The 21,584-nt window shown below is 42.8% G+C and overlaps 1 protein-coding gene across 1 annotated transcript; it reads left to right on the top strand.

The window, feature by feature from the left end:
• Positions 1-3,321: 3,321 nt before the first annotated feature.
• Positions 3,322-21,211, top strand: lrrc40 (leucine rich repeat containing 40). The gene is made up of 15 exons (XM_062395013.1): positions 3,322-3,539; positions 5,944-6,125; positions 6,830-6,903; positions 7,797-7,926; positions 8,022-8,145; positions 9,241-9,380; positions 11,778-11,950; positions 12,694-12,784; positions 13,354-13,399; positions 13,687-13,789; positions 14,008-14,115; positions 14,829-14,939; positions 16,237-16,314; positions 20,351-20,536; positions 20,907-21,211. The coding sequence occupies exons 1-15, from the start codon at positions 3,395-3,397 to the stop codon at positions 21,010-21,012; spliced, it is 1,797 nt and encodes a 598-aa protein (XP_062250997.1). The 5' UTR covers positions 3,322-3,394; the 3' UTR covers positions 21,013-21,211.
• The last annotated feature ends 373 nt before the right edge of the window (positions 21,212-21,584 follow it).

Genomic DNA, 21,584 nt, shown 5'->3' on the forward strand with positions numbered 1-21,584 from the left:
GGCAACAGGTTACAGTTTTCAAAAAGCACTGTGATTGGCTCAATCAGAAGGCTGCAGTTTGGGCAATGGATTGAAATGAATATGGTTTGTGGTTTGGGTGTGAGCCTTGAGATGGTTGCAAAAATCATTTTAAGTCATTCATGGCATTTGACAGGAACAGAAGCTTTTTTAAATGTGTATTTCTCCAGGTTTTTGTTTGTCAGAATGTCCGTATTAACTTTTCATTAGAAAAAAAACCTGATTAGGGAAACAACACACTACAGTCCCCTTCATATAATGCAATCAAAACACCAGACATTGGTAATGGCTCTCACTGAACTTGATTGGACATATTTATAACAATTCTTTCATAACATAACAGTGACATTCTGCAGTTGGATGAGCACTGATAGAGAGAGGGTCACAGGTGACTCTGATTATATTTGTTCACAAATTGGTTTGTTTAGTATCACCTCCTTCCAACTCTTCAGCCTTGTTATAATCCCATCCATTTGCATCCTCCCTGCAACAGAAGACAGCAGCCGGCAGACAGGTTAGAGTTTTACTTTTCCAAAGTTTAATCTGAAGTTCCAGCGATGCTTTAAGAAAAACTCTTAGAAGGACTAAAATCACTGCAACTTTTTGGCTTTTTATCATCATGTCAACACTGCTTAACACCTGCGGGATACCATCCCCAAAGTGAAGCATGGTGGTAGCAGCATCACAGTGGGTGGTGTTTATAGCTGCAGGGCCAGGGACACTCAGGGTGGAGGGAAAGCTGATTTGAGCCAAGTACGGACAATAGAGATATCCTTAATAACAGCCTAGTCGTCTAGGACAGGACCGAAGGTTCACATTCCAACACGACATGATCCTATGAGCACACAGCCAAGATAACACAGGAGTGGCCTGGGCACAACTCTGTATGGCTGTAAACTTGAAACAGGTGGGAAGCATGACATGAGCATTGTATGCCTTTGTTGATTAATATGTGACATCAGTGAACCAGGTAAGTAAAGGATTCTCTCCCAACTGCTGTGGTCAGTTCTCTTGTTGCAGGTTAACGTTAAGGAGAGGTTCGCTGTTAAGGTCTCTGACAGTTCACTGTTAATCAGAAGCGTCAGTCTCATTGAGCTGTTACGTGTTGCAGAAATGTGAACCAAATATAAGTGTGAACCTCTTCTGGACTGATACACTGTCATTTTAATACCAGATTTAGTACAGTCACTTAAAAAAGCAAAAATAATTCCTTTTCTCCAACATCATCAATGAAGCTGTGTTGCAGAAATGTATCTTAAAAATGCATCCACTTGTGTTATGTTATGGAAAGTGAACAATTGTGTGTGTGTGTGTGTGTATGTTTGTGTTTGTGTGCACTGACCTGTCCTTCCTTAGTAGTCTGCGAACAATCAGGATGGTGAAAACGATGAAGAGGAAGCCAACCACAGCTGTAAGACCAATCAGCCATGGCTGAAGAGTCACTGACTGAGATCCTGCTGCTTTCATGGCATCTGAATGCACACACACACACACACACACACATGCACACAAACACACACACACACACACACACACACATGCACACAAACACACACACACACACACAGACAAACACACACACACAAATGTTCTGAAAAATGTATGTGAACGATCTAACATTGCATTCACACTCACTTTCTTTGCTCATGGCATGTGTCCAGGCAAATGATTAAAGTTCAATCATAAAAGAGCATGGAGCGTGATGATAAGTGTTATGACTCATTTTAAAGCTGATTTGTGATACAATTAAGTGGAAACTGATTGTTGTACCATTTAGTTGATAGTCAATGACAAGTGCACTGCCATATCTGAGTTTTTTTATCCTGCAGCATTGGATTGTGTGAATCTGCTTGTTTGTGATGACATTTCTATTTTAGTGAGCCATTATAAAGACAAGCAATATTCAGGTTGTGATGAACATTTGAGTTTTTCATCTTGGGTCAGAAATTTGCTCTTTATCTACAGGATCAGTGCAAATGTTAAGATGAGAGCTGCGTTTTTTCATAAGGTTACAAGAGTGCATATCCAGCAGAAACGTTGCTACATTCAACAAAACTTGAAAGATATGCCATAGAATTACATCCTTTTGACAACGTCTTTGTTTTTTGTTTGCTTTAATGGAAATCACAATGGAACCTATATAAACGTGTGAGTCCGTATCAATAAATTAGAATTTTTTACCTTTTTTAGCCGAGCAACCGGCAACAGACAGCAGCACAAACAGCCCAAGGAAATACACATCCATTGTGAATACGACACACCAAGCTGACTCAACAAAGTACAGCAGGACTGGACCTACGAACACACACAGACACGCTTTACTCTACCTGCGGTCAAAGTTCACAGTCCAGAGGGAGGTTGTTGCACAACATTGTGTGTGTGTGTGTGTGTGTGTGTGTGTGTGTGTGTGTGTGTGTGTGTGTGTGTGTGTGTGTGTGTCTGTGTGTGTGAGTTGCTGTGTAGTAACCTACATGCTACATACACATGAGCGACTGAGATTGCATAAATGGAAATATAATAATCCAATAATCCAACCAGACTGTTCACACCACCACTCAGAACTTAATTTCACTTGAAGTCTGGATAATTGTATTGCTATGACTGTAGTAATAGGTCAAGTAGTGCATGTTATTTAAGTACAACAGAAACTGCAATATTAAATTACATAACTCAAGATTTGACTTTGAGCACTAGATTCTACTTTTGGCCACTCAACCTCAACTGTCGACGATGTTTTTGACTGATGTTGTCTGACGTTTTGCTTGTTTGGCACCTTCATTCGTGTCTTATGTTGTATCTCTGATTAACTGGTATTTTATATGTTCTGCTGCCTGACTTGGCCAGGACTCCCTTGAAAATGAGATTTCAACAGGACATATTCCTGATTAAATAAAGATTAAATAAATACAAACATTTAGGACCATCTTTTGTATATACAACTTGTGCTTCAGTGATAAATAATAAATATTACACATAAGTATAATCCATGATTTCGGTTTAAACCAAATTCGAAAAAAAATTCATGTTTCATATTGTATAAACGCTTGAAAAACGACAGACACAAGACCTTGAAGTTAAAGTTAATATTTCCAAAATAAAAGCCATGAGATAGATAGACAAATACATAGTAATACATAGCCACCGAAATCCATTTTCATCAATGCATGACAGTGTGTGAATGGTTTTTAAAGATACTTCTCTGCTGGTTTAAGTCTTTTTATATAAAGTCGGGTAAAGTCAATAATTTGGAGGCTTTTATTACGAAGGCCTGTGGGCGGAACTGCAACGTCCTGTTAGCTGTGGCGGCCGGAAGTCCATCGGTTTGGGTGTGGAAGTAAACGCACGGGTCAGTTCTACACCGAAAACGTTGCCGACGATGTCTCGACCCAGAAGAGCGGACAAGGTGGACTCTCTGGTGGGCTTCAGGAAGGACGAGCCGGAGCCCAGCGTCCCCTACGGTCTGCTGAAGGCAGCGAGGGCGAGTGGGCAGCTCAACCTGTGTGGCCGAGGGCTCACTGAAGGTAAACATACACACCTACACACCCATATACAACCTTACTTACTTAAGCCTGAAACATGCTTCTGCGTTTTCACGGGCCCGTAAGCGCAAGAGCCCTTCCGGGTCCCTTACGTGCTTATGTATCCCTCCTTACGTGCTGACGGGTGTCGACCCCCTTTTCTAAAATTTACGGCAAAGCTCCGCAAGCTCACTCAGCCCGCAAGGCTGTGATTGGTCTGCGCTACATCCCTTCTGGAGCTGCATTTCCGGTTTCATGCCCCATAATACCGGCAGAAATCACGGAAGATTTAGAAGAACGAATATGGACCAAATAGAAGAGCACTTGGCAGAAGATATCCGATAGTATGATCACTTGTATAACCTGTCACTGACTGGCGGATTTGTCCGCCAGAAAAAGGCTACGAGGAGCCGCAGTGGCTATGTAAATAGACAATCGACGAAGAAGAAAGAAGGCGTCTCTAAGGTCGTCTCGACAAAAAGCATTACTCCGCCTAGTGTTCTGGCGCGGAATTGCTTTGTAAGACGCGCAACGGTTGGGGAAGCATGAATGAAAACGAGTCTTGCGCCACAGCGGCGTGAAAAGACGCAGACGCAGTCGCAGAAGCATGTTTCAGGCTTAAAGCCTGAAACATGCTTCTGCGTTTTCACGGGCCCGTAAGCGCAAGAGCCCTTCCGGGTCCCTTACGTGCTTATGTATCCCTCCTTACGTGCTGACGGGTGTCGACCCCCTTTTCTAAAATTTACGGCAAAGCTCCGCAAGCTCACTCAGCCCGCAAGGCTGTGATTGGTCTGCGCTACATCCCTTCTGGAGCTGCATTTCCGGTTTCATGCCCCATAATACCGGCAGAAATCACGGAAGATTTAGAAGAACGAATATGGACCAAATAGAAGAGCACTTGGCAGAAGATATCCGATAGTATGATCACTTGTATAACCTGTCACTGACTGGCGGATTTGTCCGCCAGAAAAAGGCTACGAGGAGCCGCAGTGGCTATGTAAATAGACAATCGACGAAGAAGAAAGAAGGCGTCTCTAAGGTCGTCTCGACAAAAAGCATTACTCCGCCTAGTGTTCTGGCGCGGAATTGCTTTGTAAGACGCGCAACGGTTGGGGAAGCATGAATGAAAACGAGTCTTGCGCCACAGCGGCGTGAAAAGACGCAGACGCAGTCGCAGAAGCATGTTTCAGGCTTTAGCCTCCTACCCGTTTTATTAGCTCACACTGCTGCAGCAGCTGCCTCAGCTTCTTACTGTGTGAGATGGAAGTTTAAAAGAGTAAAAAACGAAGTTAACAAAATACGTTCATTCATTATTGTACCCTGGTGTTAACTGTATGAGACTGTTAAAGGCATGAGCTTCTGAATTTGATCACGCTTTTTTAACCCTTGCTTCCACTCAAATATTTAAGTGCAGTGCCCATTGTAAACCTGTCTGTGTGGAATGGGTTTTTCTCTTGGTCTGTGGTAATGCTCTGGCACTACTTCAGAATTATTCCTTGACATTAGTGAGTCCTCCAGAAAAAAAAGTTCCACAACACACTGCAACTTTTCATAGTGGGCTGCATATTATGTACAGAGCTTTTTAAAGACAGTCTATGATGCAGCGTGAAGTTAGAAAACGTTGTGTTCACTCTACCTGGTGTATCTGCAATGAAAGTTTTTATAATTTAATGTTTTTTTCTATAAAATATATATTTCAAAATATATGCTCTGTAATTCAGCCTGACAAAAAACGTGTGCAGCTTTCCTCTTGAAAACAATAAGCAGTCAGATAAATGTTACAATAGGTGACATTAGACCATGTGATCTGATGTATGGCTGTATGTTGAGACTTTTATACGTTTTTATAAATCGTCCATAGATCTGACAGGCTTCAGGCTTGATCGTTATAAGTCTAAATTCACTGGATGATCCCCTTTACATCAGCCTATGTTAGACACTATAGTAGATACATGTAGGTAGTAAATCAAATAGAGTCTATATAATATATCTCCTAATATATGACTTCCAAAGTATGAGTTGAAAATGCCTCTTGTGTATAGTGGATCCATTTAAATAAGAAAGTAAAGTCTGCTGTTCTATGAGGGATAAGAGATGAATTATAAGTGTAAGCCTCTGGATGTTTGATGACATTTACATCTGCTGATCACAGCTGCATGGATTTCCTCTTAACTACATTCTGCCAAGCATCTGTCCAGAGTTGTGAATAGGGGAAGTGTCGTCCTGACTCACCAGTGCTAGGAAGTTTGCACCCATGGATCTCCAGGTCTTTTGAAAAGGGCCTTGTAGTCCACCTGATCACTAGATATTGATAGCTTTCAGTAGAGATTAAAATATTAAATGAAGAAAGCAATTCACTGATCCCTCAGGAATAAATACTTAAAGTGTGTGCGTGCACTTGCCTCAGTCCCTCAGAACGTGTACCGTCTAAACATTGACACACCAGAGGAGGCGCAGCAGAACGTCGGTTTCGGAGCATCAGACCGCTGGTGGGAACAGACTGACCTCACCAAACTTCTTCTCTCATCTAATCAGCTCACACAGCTATCAGATGACATTCGACTACTACCTGGACTCACTACATTGGATGTGAGTATCATCAACTCAGTCACCTAAGAAATCAACAATTAACAAATGTGTTTTAAATCTCCTAATTTGAGATGTATTACAATTACCATTTCATAGAGTTCTTGCGTGCTGCAGACATTCTAAGTTCTGAATGTGGTTTATTTTAAGATTAAGATTAAGATTAAGATTAATTTATTAGTCCCAAACACATGCACAGACATGCAAAGGCACACTCATGCAGGTAGGGAAATTTAACCTCTGCTTTTGACCCATCTGGTGCAGGACACACAGAGTAGTGAGCGACCATGTACGGCGCTCAGAGAGCAGATGTTGGGGGAGTAAGGTGCCTTGCTCAGGGGCACTAGACAGGGTAGGGAGACTCTTGGATTTTTGGACAGATCAATCCAGGTTCGTCTTTTGTTGTTTCTCCGTGGAGTCGAACCAGAGACGAACCAGAGACCTTTTCTGCCCATAGTCCAAGTTTCTGCCACTAGACCACCGCCTCTCCCGTTTTTTGAAATAATTTTGAAATAGTAAAGGAACCAAAGCATCACTAAGCTTCCATGAATGAAACTCAGAAATTACTACTGTAATAATGTTAATCTGGGATGAAATGACCCCGAGCTCAATCTCATCATCTAACTCTTTAATCTTCTCACACTGCATTAAGCTACTGAAGACTTTTTAACTTCAGCTGATCTTAAAACATTCATTCACTCTGACAGCTCCATGACAACCAGCTGAACAATTTACCGAGCGCTCTTGGAGAACTGCAGGAGCTGCAGCAGCTGAGACTCAGGTACAGACACAGACAGTGCAGACTGAAACTGATGTGATTTCATGTATTAATGATACAATGAATAAGCAAAGCACTGCCCAGTGACAGGACGTCCAAGGTTGTGCTGCTGCGTCAAGGTGTTCAGATGAGTAACTGTTTACATGTGTATATGGATGGGTTGACAATAAATTTAGGATTACCTTGAAAGTTGGTCAACACAAAAAATATTTACATGTCAAAAGAGCCTGATCGTTGTAGTGTTTTATATGAACACAATAAAATACCAAAGAAGTTGGAAAGGAAGGACTCAAACATTTCACAAAGTACAAATATATTGACAATAGTGTACTGAAGTAAAAGTATCACATTAACTTTTCTACTTGAGTAAAAGTAAGTACCACCTTCTAAACATACTTAAAGTATTAAAAGTAAAAGCATCCGCTTAATGTATCCTGTTGCATAACAACAGTTGGCTACATCATCTTGGCAGTGGCTTCTTCATTTATCAATCCATTTCGTATGTTTCTGCTGCAGGCGCTCTGCTCTCGTTGAACGAGGCGGGATCTAATGTTATCTGCCAGCTTGAGATTGGAACAGTGAACCATCTCCAAGTAACCAAGTAAAGATACATGATAAATGTAGTTAAGTACAGTAACTTAGTAAATATACTTCATTACCTGCCTCTTCTGCAATTTAACAATATTTCTATGAAAAAATAATCTTGCAGCACCCCTTGGCCTTTTGTTATGGCACCACAAGGTGCTGCAGCACCTACTTTGACTTAATTGAGATAAATCCAGATGTCTCTGATAGCAGAGAGGGACAAACCACAGAGAGAAACATGACGGTAAAATATATTCATAAGTTTAATATAAACTGAAAGCTTGTATGTGTTTGTTTTCCTGTGTGTCCAGTCATAACCAGCTGACAGTAGTGCTGGTTGAGGTGTGTACTCTGAAGAACCTCCGTAGCCTCACATTGCAGGAGAATCTGCTGGAGTACCTTCCAGAGGAACTGGGGCAACTGGAGAACCTGACCGAGCTGGTAAGCTGTATGCAGGATATTACAGCAGACTCTTTCTTCCACTGTGTTGTGTGAGTGGCTGATTAGGGTGTCCTGTTTGTTGGGATTGGTTGCAGGACCTCGCCAACAACCATCTGAAGGAGTTGCCGTCCAGCCTGGGTCGTCTCACCTCCCTGCAGAAACTGAATCTGTGTAACAACAAGCTCAGCTGTCTGCCCCACAGTCTAGCCAGGCTCTCAAGTAAGCTAACCCTAACTCACTAACTTTATGTCTGCTTGTATTTTAATTAGGGCTATCAAAGTTAACGCGTTAATCTATGAGATTATTGTGCCCGAGATTAATGATTAATTAAACAACAGTGTCTTAAATCTGAAGTGATTACTCGTTAATTACTAAGATTTAGTCTTTAGAAAAAACTAACTTTTAATCGCGATTAATCTAGATTAATGAATATCAAAATGTGAGATTAATTACTTAATTTTTTTTTATCTATTGACGGCGCGACTTTTAAGACATGAATGAATACTTTAAGCGTGTGCACCTTTTAAACCATGTGCAGAATTTGGTCATTCAAAGACCGTACCTGTTCCCCCTGCGTCCATGTTGGCTCTATCCAATAATGCAACGCTTACATACGTAACTTCTGGCATATGGTCATGTGACTACTTACATTACACATTACATGAACCTTATATTAAACAGCATTTGATTTTTAACCAACATTACACAGAGCAGAAGCAGCAGTTGGCTTGTATCGTGCTGGAGTTTCCTGTGTCCTCCCTCCTCTCTCCTGCTAATCTGCTCTCACTTTAACAAAAAAACACAAAAACACTCATCACAAGTTATTAGGACCTGATCAGTAAATTAAGTAACTTAGTGTTGGTTTGATTCACTCCAGAGTTTATGAGGCTGCATTGAAACCTGAAAAATGATCCTACACCATCAATTAATAACTAAATACATGGAGTGACGTTCAACGTCATATCTGCTGACTGCATTTGCCTGGATGTCTTTGCTTCTACATAACGAGCAGTGTGCCGAACACAGTGGAGGGTGTGGTGAAAAGCCTGCTGCCATACCTTCATCCAGGCTGCACCTCACTGTCCCCCTGATGCCCCCCCAATGAATTCAGTGACTTTAAAGTGTCGTCAAAGAGTCAGCAAAAACGATGACAAAAGTGTCTCTGTAAAGAATCATTTTGGAAGGTGTGCTGTGATAGGGGAACAAGACAGGACCACCTGACTCCTGCAAACGTGTGCAATTCATGCGTTAAAAGTTTTTTTAAATCCTGTCCAGAGAGTGTCTGTATAACTTAGTTCTGACTTAATTTGACAGGTTTAAAACTGTTGGACTGCAGCAAAAACCAGCTGACTGACATCCCTGACAGCTTATCAGAATTGCTCGCCCTGGAGCAGCTCTACCTCCGACACAACAAGCTCTGCTTCTTACCAAAGCTCCCTGCACCTGCGCTCAAGGTAACTCTAGCAACATCAGAGTTCCTCTCAGAGTATCAGTCATTTGTGGTGTGAATAATGCTGATAGTGGTTCATTGTTGGCTATATTTACTGAGCTTTTGTGTTGTTTCTTACACACTCTTCTCTTGGAGACATATACACTCTCTGAGCACTTTATTAGGAACGCCTGTAAGTCTACTTACCCATGTCGTTATCCAGTCATCCCACCATGCTCCAGCGATGAAATATATAAATAAAAAATAGCAGATACAGATCATAAGCTTCAGTTACAGTTCACATCAAACATTGGGATAGAAACTTTGGTAATAAAGTATGAAAGCATAGAAGCAAAAACAATCATCACAATATACAGGTACATAGGGATTAAAACCTAAAACCCAAGCAGACTTCTGTTCCAGTGCTTCAAAAAAGAAAATGAGCACAATGTGTCACTCAGTGTTGTCTCTGTAAAGGTCCTATGATCATATTTTAAGGCTCTAATCAGTGCTATTTAAAAATCCTCTGTACACATAGAAAATATGCATGCCAACATGTTGGCTTTAGTGTACATTTACAGCACTGACACTGCACATTGTCATCATTGAATAAATAATCCATAATGATGTGACCCAGATATTTTACTTAGTTCACTACTACACAAGACTTGGTCTGCCATGAAGAATGAGGGGCATTTAAGCTTCTGAACCTACTTAGTGCTAACACTATTTTCATTTCATTAGTTTCATTTAGAGTTATATTTAATGTCATGCTGAACACACTCTAAGCCATACATCAGATGGTAAATAACACTATTCGGCCAGCCTTAAACTCTCTTAACTTCTTAAAAAGATCATCCAGGAATTGATCTCCAACTTTGAATATTGGGAGACCCATTCCTCTTGCTGTGGTTATCATGATTAACTCGATAAACACCTTGGAGGCATCCAGGAAATACAAATATCGTTGTGTAATTTATATTAACTCTATATTCTATTCTGTATTCTATGTTCTTTCACAACAGACTGAATAAAAAACACCTGTTCACTGTTAACGAGAGAGGTCAGAGGAGAATGGTCAGACTGGTTAGAGCTGACAGAAAGGCTTCAATAACTCAGATATTTACTCTTAACAATTGTGATTAGCAGAGAAGCTTCTCACAGTGAACAACTCATCCAAAAATCAAGTGAATGGTTCTACAAGAGTAGAGAGCACTTCAGGTTCCACTCCTGTCAGCTAAGATCAGAAATGTGAGGCAGTGGTCTTCCTCCAATCAGAAGGTTGGTGGTTCGATCATCCCTCTTCCTCATCTGCATGTTGAAGTGTCCTTGGGCAAGATGCAGAAGTCCCCTTAATGACATGTAATGTTACGACTGCTGCTGGTGGTGTAATGTTTTGGGGAAAGGTTTATGGTCAAACTTTGTTCCTCAAACCAATTTATCTAGGTTTAATATCTATCTTTATCAAATTACATTTTCAAGGCCACATTTAAACATTTTCTAAAGTATACTTTTATCAGGATAAGGCTCCTAAGTGACAGTGGTCTTAAATTGGTTTCATGAACAACATGGCAGAGTTTAGTAAACTTCAGTGACCTCTACAGTCACAGCAGATGTGAATCTAGTAGAATATCGTGTTATGGAAAACCAGGAGATGAATGAGTAGCTCACAAATCTGCAGGTATGATGTGGTGCAGTCAAGTTGACATGGAGCAGATTAAAAAGAAAGAGATACTTTTGAGACCAAAGGGAGGAACTACCGAGAGTACGGTCACACATACGCAAATGCAAAGTGGATCAAAGTTCACCGAAGTTGAGCTCCACACACAACCATGCTACGATTTGCCTCGACACAGGAAGCAAATGTTGTATTCGTCTTCTTGCTTGCACGGATTGGAAGTGAGCCAGGAGGTAAAGGTTCTCCACTGATACATTTTTGTTTGTGTAACCAAAGCAAACAGGATGATACATACAAAGTCAATGGAAAGACACACATCTTATGTCATTCGCTTGATAAAGTTGAAATGTTTGAACTAGAGCGAAAGGCAACATTGTCATTCTATTGATGTCCAATGTCCTGTCTGAAATGGAGGACAAGATCATTGTAGCATTTGCACAAAATCTGTTTCATGTTGGGATTGAAATAGTATGGTGTTCCTAATAAAGTGCTCAGATAGCTGCTATTCTATTGATTACACAGGGGTTAACCAATATGTGAGTGCTGAGTTTGAGGTCAACACTCAGAGTCAGAAGTGAGCTTTACAGTGATTCTTACAGAAATTTGTTTGTTAATTTGATGCAGTGTTGGAGTGAGAACACTAGAGGTATTATCTAATAAATGAAGTCACCTTTCAAATATGATTCAAATAATTTGTTCTGCTGATTAAAGAGTTCATTTTTCAATTTTCTTGTGTGTGTTTAGGAGTTGTATATTGGGAACAATCAGATCGAGCATTTGGAGACAGATCAGCTAGCCTGCCTGGCGGCCATCTCTCTTCTGGAACTCCGAGACAACAAGATCAAAACCCTCCCTGAACAGATCACCTTACTGAGCACGCTCACACGCCTCGACCTCACCAACAATGATCTCATCACGTAAGTCACAGACATTGCGACCCACTATGGATGCTACCTGTTAAACTTAAAACTCCAATTGGAAACAAATATAACCACTAGTCTTTGCTCCATTCAAACTTTGATTACCCAGACCTCAGACAGATTTCACCAGGTGAGCCACTGGCAAATGTTTGTTGGTGTACACAAGATCTCCACGGTCATTTCAAGTTTTCTATTTCTACATGTTGTTACATGTTGCATGCACACTGTTGCTCAATTTGCTCATGACATGTCACAAATGTGTTTTTTGATCAGGTTTTAATCAAATAGAGCTTGTCCAGATCAAACAGCTAGTCTACAGAACATCAAATAATGATCCTACAGGACTATTGTTAGCAGCAGCAAGCAGCCATTAGCCTTGAAACACAGTCCTCTCATTATTCAAGACACCTGTGGATGGAGTGAAGACGACACCAATCAAAAAGCAAACAAACAATAATACATCATCACAGATGATGTCACCATCTTCTATTCTTCTATTCTTCCTCTTCATTCTTTGTGGGGGGGTTTTCCTGCACAAAAAAGAGGGGGGAATGTAAGCTGGACAGAGATCAGATATTAACTCTGGAGACACATGATAATATGAGGTTTAAATGTTATCAGGTTATCTAGATTTGTTTAGATCTGAGACAAGTTTTAGTGCCATGTGTAAATAGTCTAGTTCGTTTAAGCTCTGTTGAATCCAGCCTAGACTTGACAGATTTGGTGTCTGTCTCTGTCAGTCTTCCAGCTTCACTCAGCCTACTGCCCAATCTGAAGGTGTTACTGTTGGAAGGAAACCCTCTGCGAGGAATCAGGAGAGACCTACTTGCTGTAGGTGACACACTGAGGACACTAATACTGAGCATCCACGCTCAATTTACAAATGTCAAAACAATTAACTGTGACAGAATCACATCATTGTTGAATCATTAGAGTGTGTCGTTCACTAACCAGAATGTTAGTGGTGCAATCCCTGGTACCTTGGGCAAGATACTGAACCCCAAGTGGCTGTGCTTGCCTTGCTGTGTTGCAGTGTGTGATAGAAAAGCCACATCACAAAGTATGTGCATTGTACTGTAAGCACTTTGATGGAGCTTTAGTAAAGCTCCTTATAAATACAGTCCATTTACCATTTAACATAACTCTACAGTTTACCATATGTCGTAGCTCTTAAGTTTAGGGATGCTTCTGACATTTTCAAACTCTTAAATCACTTGTCATTTTTAACTTTAGTCGAGGAGTAAAGACAGAGGATTTGCAATTATGGTTTAAATGTCTAAAATGTAAATAAATGTTATTTGATTTGATGAGATTTTATTTGAAATCAGTTGGGAATGTTTAGTTTGGCCTTAAACCTCCATGTGGATTTTCTGACAGCATGTCATCTTCTGTTCTCACAGAAAGGAACCAATGAGCTTCTGAAATATTTAAGAGGAAGAATTAAAGGTAAAATTCCTTTTTGGTGCTGACTGGAAACAGTTTTTTCCACTTAACTGTATAATGCTGTGAGATGTGGTTTAAAATTCCTAAAAGGTAATTCTCCAACTGCATCTTAATGTGTGTCAGAGATTTAGGTTTCACTCAGTTCACTGTGGAAAACAATCTTTAAACTTTCTCATGTCATTAAGACTCCATCAGCTGACCTGCTATTACACATTTCTTAAAGACTACAAGAACATTTCAAAAATATTATAACATTTCTCAGTCAGGCGTGTGTGTGTGTGTGTTTGCAGATGAGCCCGAGAAACCAGATGACGGAGAAACTGCTATGACGTTACCCAGCCAGGCTAGTGTCAATGTACATAACATCAAAACTCTCAAGGTATTGGCATACAGGTAAGTGATAGACATCAACACACATTGTTTTATTTTAACTATCGTTTTATTGGATATTCATAGTCATAGTCAGACATATTGATTGCAGCTGTGAAACAACTTTCATATTTGATTCAGTATTTATTTCAAGATTTTGCTTGTTTAAGAGACTAACTGTTGTTAGTTACTCTTACTGTGCAGGTCAGAGGGAGTGTAACAGTTTGTGTGTGTGCATTCAGTGAGAAGCAGGCAGCTGTTATTCCTGATGAGCTGTTTGATACTGCAGCAGAACAAGGGGTTTCCACTGTTAACTTCAGCAAGAACCAGCTGACCTCCATACCTCCCAGGTACGTACACAAAATTATACACACGTAATTGCACATGGTGACATAATCCCTTTCATATGATGAAGATCACGGAGCTAGCTTGAGTTGAGCCAGGCCTCCTACAACAATCGCTGCAACAACGGTTTAGAATATTGTCTGACTTGACGGCTCCAGACAGATCTACAGGTTTACATGACATTTCATACAAACCTATGATGTTTCATTTTCATTTTTCTCATATTTTGTACTATGACTGTTTATTTTTTCTTGTTAATGAAAAAAATTACAGATAGTTGATTGATTGATTGATAGATGGTTCTCATAACAATCTATGATAGCTGTAGTCTTCTATATGAGTATGAACATCGACTAAATCTAGAAATGGACCACATGACAGAACCAAAAGGTAAGGCCAAAGCATCTTTATCATGTGCGAAACATAGCAGTGTTAGCAGGATAGTGAGTGGAAGTGGAGACGAGTCATCCATCTTCATATGCAGTCTATGAGTATCACTCACAGTAACTTATACAATCGGTAGATTATTGATTCATGTTTTGACTTTCTTTAGTCTGAGAGGGACAGGTCTAGCAACCAGGTTCTCAGCATCCATTTCTTAGAGAGTTGAAAACTGATAAGATGGCAGCCCTACATGAAAACTGTGGTTCATCTCAGGTTTGCTGTAAAATCATGTACTAATGACCCTTTGTGTGTGTCTGCGTGTGCGTGTGTGCAGGCTGGTGGAGTTCCACTTGTCACTCTCAGATATGAATCTGGGTTTCAACAAACTGACCTCCTGTCCTCCTGACATCTGCAAGCTACTGCAGCTGACACACATCGACCTCAGGTATATAGATATAGATAAAGCCCTTTAAGACAAATTGTGATTCCTGAATATGGGCTATACAAATACAATTTGATTGATTGATATAGATATGTAGATGTATAGATATAAATAATTAGCTATGATTCCTAAGATGTTGTCAAACACTAATGACTCAGAAATTGAATTTAGACTTGATGTATTACAATTTAACCATCAACATTATAATAAATAACTGAATATATTATATAATATGAGAAGTGGAAGTGACATGATGATCATTAATTAATCTGCAGAGATAAAACATTTATCTGCTAAATAATTTGTAAATTCTATCACTTGATATCATTACTTTTCTGCCACAGCATCAAAAGAAAGTTTCATTTAGGCGAATTACTCTTATCTAGCACTTTATGTCTGGAGCATTGGGACTTTCACCGGAGTTTGCCTTTCACAAGGCAACGGCCATTATCACCTAAAGCCCTCTTGATATCTTCGTCTGTATCATCTTTTGCATCTGTGCAGTGTTAGACATGTCAACCCATTCCCACTCGCTCACATGAATCCTGCTGAGGATCTCCTGCTTTGTCCTCACATCAGCTCCTTCTGTCATTTTGCAGACTTGTTATTTGGGGGCTGTCAGGGGAAACTCCGCAGAAGTACCAGAGGCGCTTACTGTCTGGAGTTTAGTACTTGTTTGAAACCGCTTTATTCATACACACACTGACAGTGGACAGTTGAAGACTGTAAAACTTAGCCTGGTCTGCTGACTTTGAATTTCTACTGAAGCTGCATATGATAGAATCACAATGTGTCATCAACAATTCCAATTAACCTTTTGAGCTAACTCCGGCTCATTTAGTAATTTTGCGCTCGATTAGTGAGCATCGTCCCTGTCAAATACACCAATAAATGAAATGAAACGGCATCAATCCATGGAGCCGACCTGCCTAGTGTCAACAGTCCAGACTTAAAGCTAACTCCTCAGTCACCAGATAAACAACTTTGTGATGTGGTCTATCCGGAGATTGGCAGCTTGAATGTACAGCTGACAAATCTGCAGAGATGACGTGATGCCACAAAGAACTGAGGCTGCTTCACAGCAAGGGAGGAACAGCTCAGTTTTAGTGTGGATTTCCTATTAAATTACTAAGTGTGTATGATGAAATGTCTACAAGTGATGACTTAAACAGATGGAGGAAGCCAACGATTTCAGATAGTATTGCTGAGGGTATTCATAGACAGTTTAGGAATAGGACTTGTATAGAATCACCCTGAAATGCTGCACCCTCCATTTTTCACCTGTCTTTTTTGCTTTCAGGAACAATCAGCTCAGTGATTTAGCACCTGATATGAAGAACTTAACTAAACTACGCTCCATTATCCTCAATTACAACAGGTAACTCACTGTTTCAGGACCAGTTTAACTGAAGTTCATGTAACAACAAACATACACGTCAGCCCCTTTGGCTTCTTTTTATCTGAAGTGTTTGAAGAAGTAAAAAGCATCATCATCTCTGACAGTTAGTTACCTTTCCTTATTTATCCATTCAAATTTATGTTATTTCTGTCATGCTGTTTTATCAGGCCAATGGCTGATTCGCATCTGTATTTAGGTAGTTTCTCTTTGATAAAATACTGAAGGATGATTAAGAGACACAGAATAATTCACACTGCTAAGATTGTTTCAAGCAACTCTACTGTCACCAAGTGTTTGCTCTGTAAAGTGCCTTGAGATAATGCTGCTGTATGACTAAATTTGAAGGGTGAGGAAGAGATGCTTACTACAGCATGCAACAAGGAGACTACAAATTCAGCCACAAACACCTGTTACCTGCAGACTGCTGCCACAATAATGCATCATGTACTGCGTCAAGGTGTCTAACTGTCTGACTGAGATATAATATTCTTCAAAAGAAAAGAAAAACAAAACATCTCATCTCATTTTCATCCGCTTATCCGGGGTCGGGTCGCGGGGGGAGCAGCTCAAGCAGGGGGCCCCAGACTTCCCTTTCCCGGGCCACATTGACCAACTCTGACGGGGGGATCCCGAGGCGTTCCCAGGCCAGTGTTGAGATATAATCTCTCCACCTAGTCCTGGGTCTTCCCCGAGGTCTCCTCCCCACTGGACGTGCCTGAAACACCTCCCAAGGAAGGCGCCCAGTGGGCATCCTTACCAGATGCCCGAACCACCTCAGCTGACTCCTTTCTAAGTAAAGGAGCAGCGGCTCTAATCCGAGTTCCTCACGGATGGCTGAGCTTCTCACCCTATCCCTAAGGGAGACGCCAGCCACCCTTCTGAGAAAACTCATCTCGGCCGCTTGTACCCGTGATCTCGTCCTTTCGGTCATCACCCAGCCCTCATGACCATAGGTGAGGATAGGAACGAAGATCGACTGGTAGATCGAGAGCTTTGCCTTGCGGCTCAGCTCTCTTTTCGTTACAACGGTGCGGTAAAGCGAACGCAATACCGCCCCCGCTGCTCCGATTCTCCGGCCAATCTCACGCTCCATACTACCCTCACTCGCGAACAAGACCCCAAGGTACTTGAACTCCTTCACTTGGGCTAAGGACTCATTTCCTACCCGGAGTAAGCAATCCATCGGTTTCCTGCTAAGAGTCATGGCCTCAGATTTAGCGGTGCTGATCCTCATCCCAGCCGCTTCACACTCGGCCGCCAGCCGATCCAGTGAGTGCTGAAGGTCACAGGCCGATGATCCAATGAGGACCACGTCATCTGCAAAAGCAGTGACGAGATCCTCAGACCACCGAACTGCAACCCCTCCCCACCACGACTACGCCTCGATATCCTGTCCATGTATATCACAAACAGGATTGGTGACAAGGCGCAGCCCTGGCGGAGACCAGCATCCACTGAGAACGAAACTGACTGGCTGCCGAGGACGCGAACACAGCTCTCGCTTTGGGAGTACAGGGATTGGATGGCCCTGAGGATAGACCCCCTTACCCCATACTCCCGCAGCACCTCCCACAGTTTCTCCCGGGGGACCCGGTCATACGCCTTCTCCAGATCCACAAAACACATGTAGACCGGATGGGCATACTCCCAGGCCCCCTCCAGGATCCTTGCGAGAGTGAAGAGCTGGTCCGAAGTTCCACGTCCGGGGCGAAAACCGCATTGTTCCTCTTCAATCTGAGGTTCGACGATCGGCCGAACCCTCCTTTCCAGCACCTTGGAGTAGACTTTACCAGGGAGGCTGAGAAGTGTGATGCCCCGGTAATTGGCACACACTCTCTGGTCCCCCTTTTTGAACAGGGGAACCACCACCCCGGTTTGCCACTCCTTTGGCACTGTACCCGACTCCCACGCGATGTTGAATAGGCGTGTCAACCATGACAGCCCCTCAACACCCAGAGCCTATAGCATTTCTGGCCGGATCTCATCAATCCCTGGGGCCTTGCCACTGCGGAGATGTTTGACCACCTCAGTGACCTCCACCAGGGAAATTGACGATGAAACACCATCAACCTCGAGCTCTGCCTCCAACATAGAGGGCGTGTTATTCGGATTCAGGAGTTCCTCAAAGTGTTCCTTCCAACGTCCGACAACCTCCTCAGTTGAGGTCAACAGAGTCCCATCCTTACTGTACACAGCTTGGATGGTTCCCCGTTTCCCCCTCCTGAGGTGCCGGATAGTCTTCCAGAAACACTTTGGTGCTGACCGTAAGTCCTTCTCCATGGCCTCTCCGAACTTCTCCCACACCCGCTGCTTAGCCTCCGACACGGCAGCAGCTGCAGCCCTTTGGGCCTGTCGGTACCCTGCAACCGAGTCAGGAGTCCTCCAGGATATCATATCCCGGAAGGCCTCCTTCTTCAATCTGACGGCTTCCCTGACCACCGGTGTCCACCACGGTGTCCGAGGGTTACCGCCCCTTGAGGAGCCTAAGACCCTGAGGCCACAGCTAGCCGCCGCAGCTTCAGCAATGGAGGCTTTGAACACCGCCCACTCCGGCTCAATGCCCCCAACCTCCACAGGAATGCCAGAAAAACTCCGCCGGAGGTGTGAGTTGAAGATACCTAGGACGGGGGCCTCCTCCAGGCGTTCCCAGTTCACCCGCACTACTCGTTTGGGCTTACCAGGTCTATCCGGAAATTTCCCCCACTCCCTGATCCAACTCACAACCAGATGGTGGTCGGTTGACAGTTCCGCCCCTCTCTTTACCCGAGTGTCCAAAACATGCGGCCTCAGATCAGATGACACAATCACAAAATCGATCATTGATCTTCGGCCTAGGGTACTCTGGTACCAGGTACACTTATGAGCACCCTTATGTTCGAACATGGTGTTTGTTATGGATAATCCATGGCTAGCACAGAAGTCCAATAACAAACGACCGCTCGGGTTCAGATCAGGGAGGCCGTTCCTCCCCACCACGCCTCTCCAGGTGTCTCCATCGTTGCCCACGTGGGCGTTGAAGTCACCCAGCAGAAGTACGGAGTCCCCTACTGGAGCCCCATACAGGACTCCATTCAGGGTCTCCAAGAAGGCCGAGTACTCTGAACTGCTGTTTGGTGCATACGCACAAACAACAGTCAGAGTTTTCCCCCCTACAACCCTTAGGCGCAGGGAGGTGACCCTCTCGTCTACCGGGGTAAACTCCAACACCGCGGCGCTCAGACGGGGATTTATGAGTATCCCCACACCCGCCCGGCGCCTCACGCCCTTGGCAACTCCGGAGAAGAATAAAGTCCAACCCTTATCCAGGAGTACGGTACCAGAGCTGAGACTGTGCGTGGAGGTAGGCCCCACCAGATCTAACTGATAGCGCTCCACCTCCCTCACAAGCTCCGGTTCCTTTCCCCACAGCGAGGTGACGTTCCACGTCCCCAGAGCCAGCTTCTGCCGCCCGGGTCTGGTCCGTCGAGACCCCTGACCTTCGCTGCCACCCATGTGGCTGCGCACCCGACCCCAACGGGTCTTCCCACAGGTGGTGGGCCCATGAGATGAAGAGAGGGGGGGTGCCACGTAGTTTGTTCGGGCTATGCCCGACCGGGCTCCGTGGCAAACCCGGCCACCAGATGCTCGCCATCGAGCCCTCCGTCTGGGCCTAGCTCCAGACGGGGGCCCCGGGCTTCCTCCGGGCTGGGTCCCATCTCCTCTTGTGTCGATATTCATTGAGGGTAAAAACAAAACATGATAGGGTCAAATAAACAAATACTCTTATTAGAATTGGATGGGGTACCTTACATTTCCTTTATGAGCCAATTATGAGTTGGAATGGAACACAAAAGAAAGGGGAATTAACTTTTCTCATTAAGCATTCATAATAACTGTAAAGCAGTAGTACATTCTGTTATACGTGTTTCTGTGTTGTACTTTGAAGTAATATTTAAAGTAGAATCATGCTGTTTCGACAGCATTATTCAATTATATGGTATCATCCAGTTTGTCATAGTCTTTGTACTGATCACAGGTTCAAGTCCTTCCCTGAAGTCCTCTATCAGATTACATCCTTGGAGACAGTGTTGCTTGGTAACAACCAGGTGGGTGGGGTGGACCCTAGTCGCCTGATGAAGATGGTTAATCTGTCAACACTGGATCTGTCAAACAACGACCTGCTTAACATCCCCCCTGAGCTGGGCCTCTGCTCCAGCCTCAGGTAGAAGCCCAGCTGAGCACACTGCCCTGTACCCTCTTTTAACATGTGTCTGAACGCAATCACCGCAGCATCACCAGATGCCATCCTCTGGTTTTCAGAAGGGGGAAAATGACACTGGTGCTACTCAGTATTTTTCCTGTGTGTGGTCCACTGGGAATCAATTAACGATAATGAGATGTAACTGACCCTAGTGTTCATTTCTCTTTGTTTCTCAAACTGCGTCTTGTATATTTTCTTCAATTTCCTCTCAGAAAACCACAAAGAGTTAGAATTAAGTCTAAATGAAATGAGACCTTGCTAAAAATATGTGAATTTAACTGTGTCATAATTGTCACATGGATGATTAGTGGAAGTTTGTGTTGTTGCTCAGGTGTCTCAGACTGGAAGGGAATCCTTTCCGCACACCCAGAGAAGCCATCTTGGCCAAAGGCACGGACGCAGTGTTGGAGTATCTCTGCAGCCGCATTCCTACGTGAGCCCTGAGCTCAGACCGCTCTCGCACCGACATCAACTCAGATCTGTATTGGACTTGAAGATTCTCTCCTTTGTCAATCAATTTCAATCAGTTTTGATTTTTAATTGTTTCAACCAACAATTTGAAGGCTCTTTATGTAATTCAGTCCAAAAAAGGTAACCTGACCAAAGGCACATCTCTAATAAAATTGTTGCTAAGAATTATGAGTGGTGTGAATTTTATAAAAGCGTAGTAGCAATTAAAATAGAACAGCAGCTGTAAGCTTCTATAATGTTTTACCCATCTAATTAACAGTCAGCTAATTGTTGCCAGATTTCTTCAGGAGCAGCTGTGGATCATATCCTTTTGTGGTGAGACGTCACATCTTTACTGACAAGCTATACTGTTTATCTTTGATTTATCCCCATCTGTAGACAGTAACTATCAACTTTCTAAGAGCTCACAGCCAAACCTGCTATTCTTGGTTCCATTGTTGTAATGCCAATCACGATGTGAGCTGAGGAGACTCCAATAGAAAATGATCTCATCCATCACAAGACAAATTTCACTTTCACCTCTTCTATAGTTTGTCTT

The sequence above is a fragment of the Platichthys flesus genome, chromosome 9 (assembly GCF_949316205.1).
Source record: "Platichthys flesus chromosome 9, fPlaFle2.1, whole genome shotgun sequence".
NCBI classification, from domain to species: domain Eukaryota; kingdom Metazoa; phylum Chordata; class Actinopteri; order Pleuronectiformes; family Pleuronectidae; genus Platichthys; species Platichthys flesus.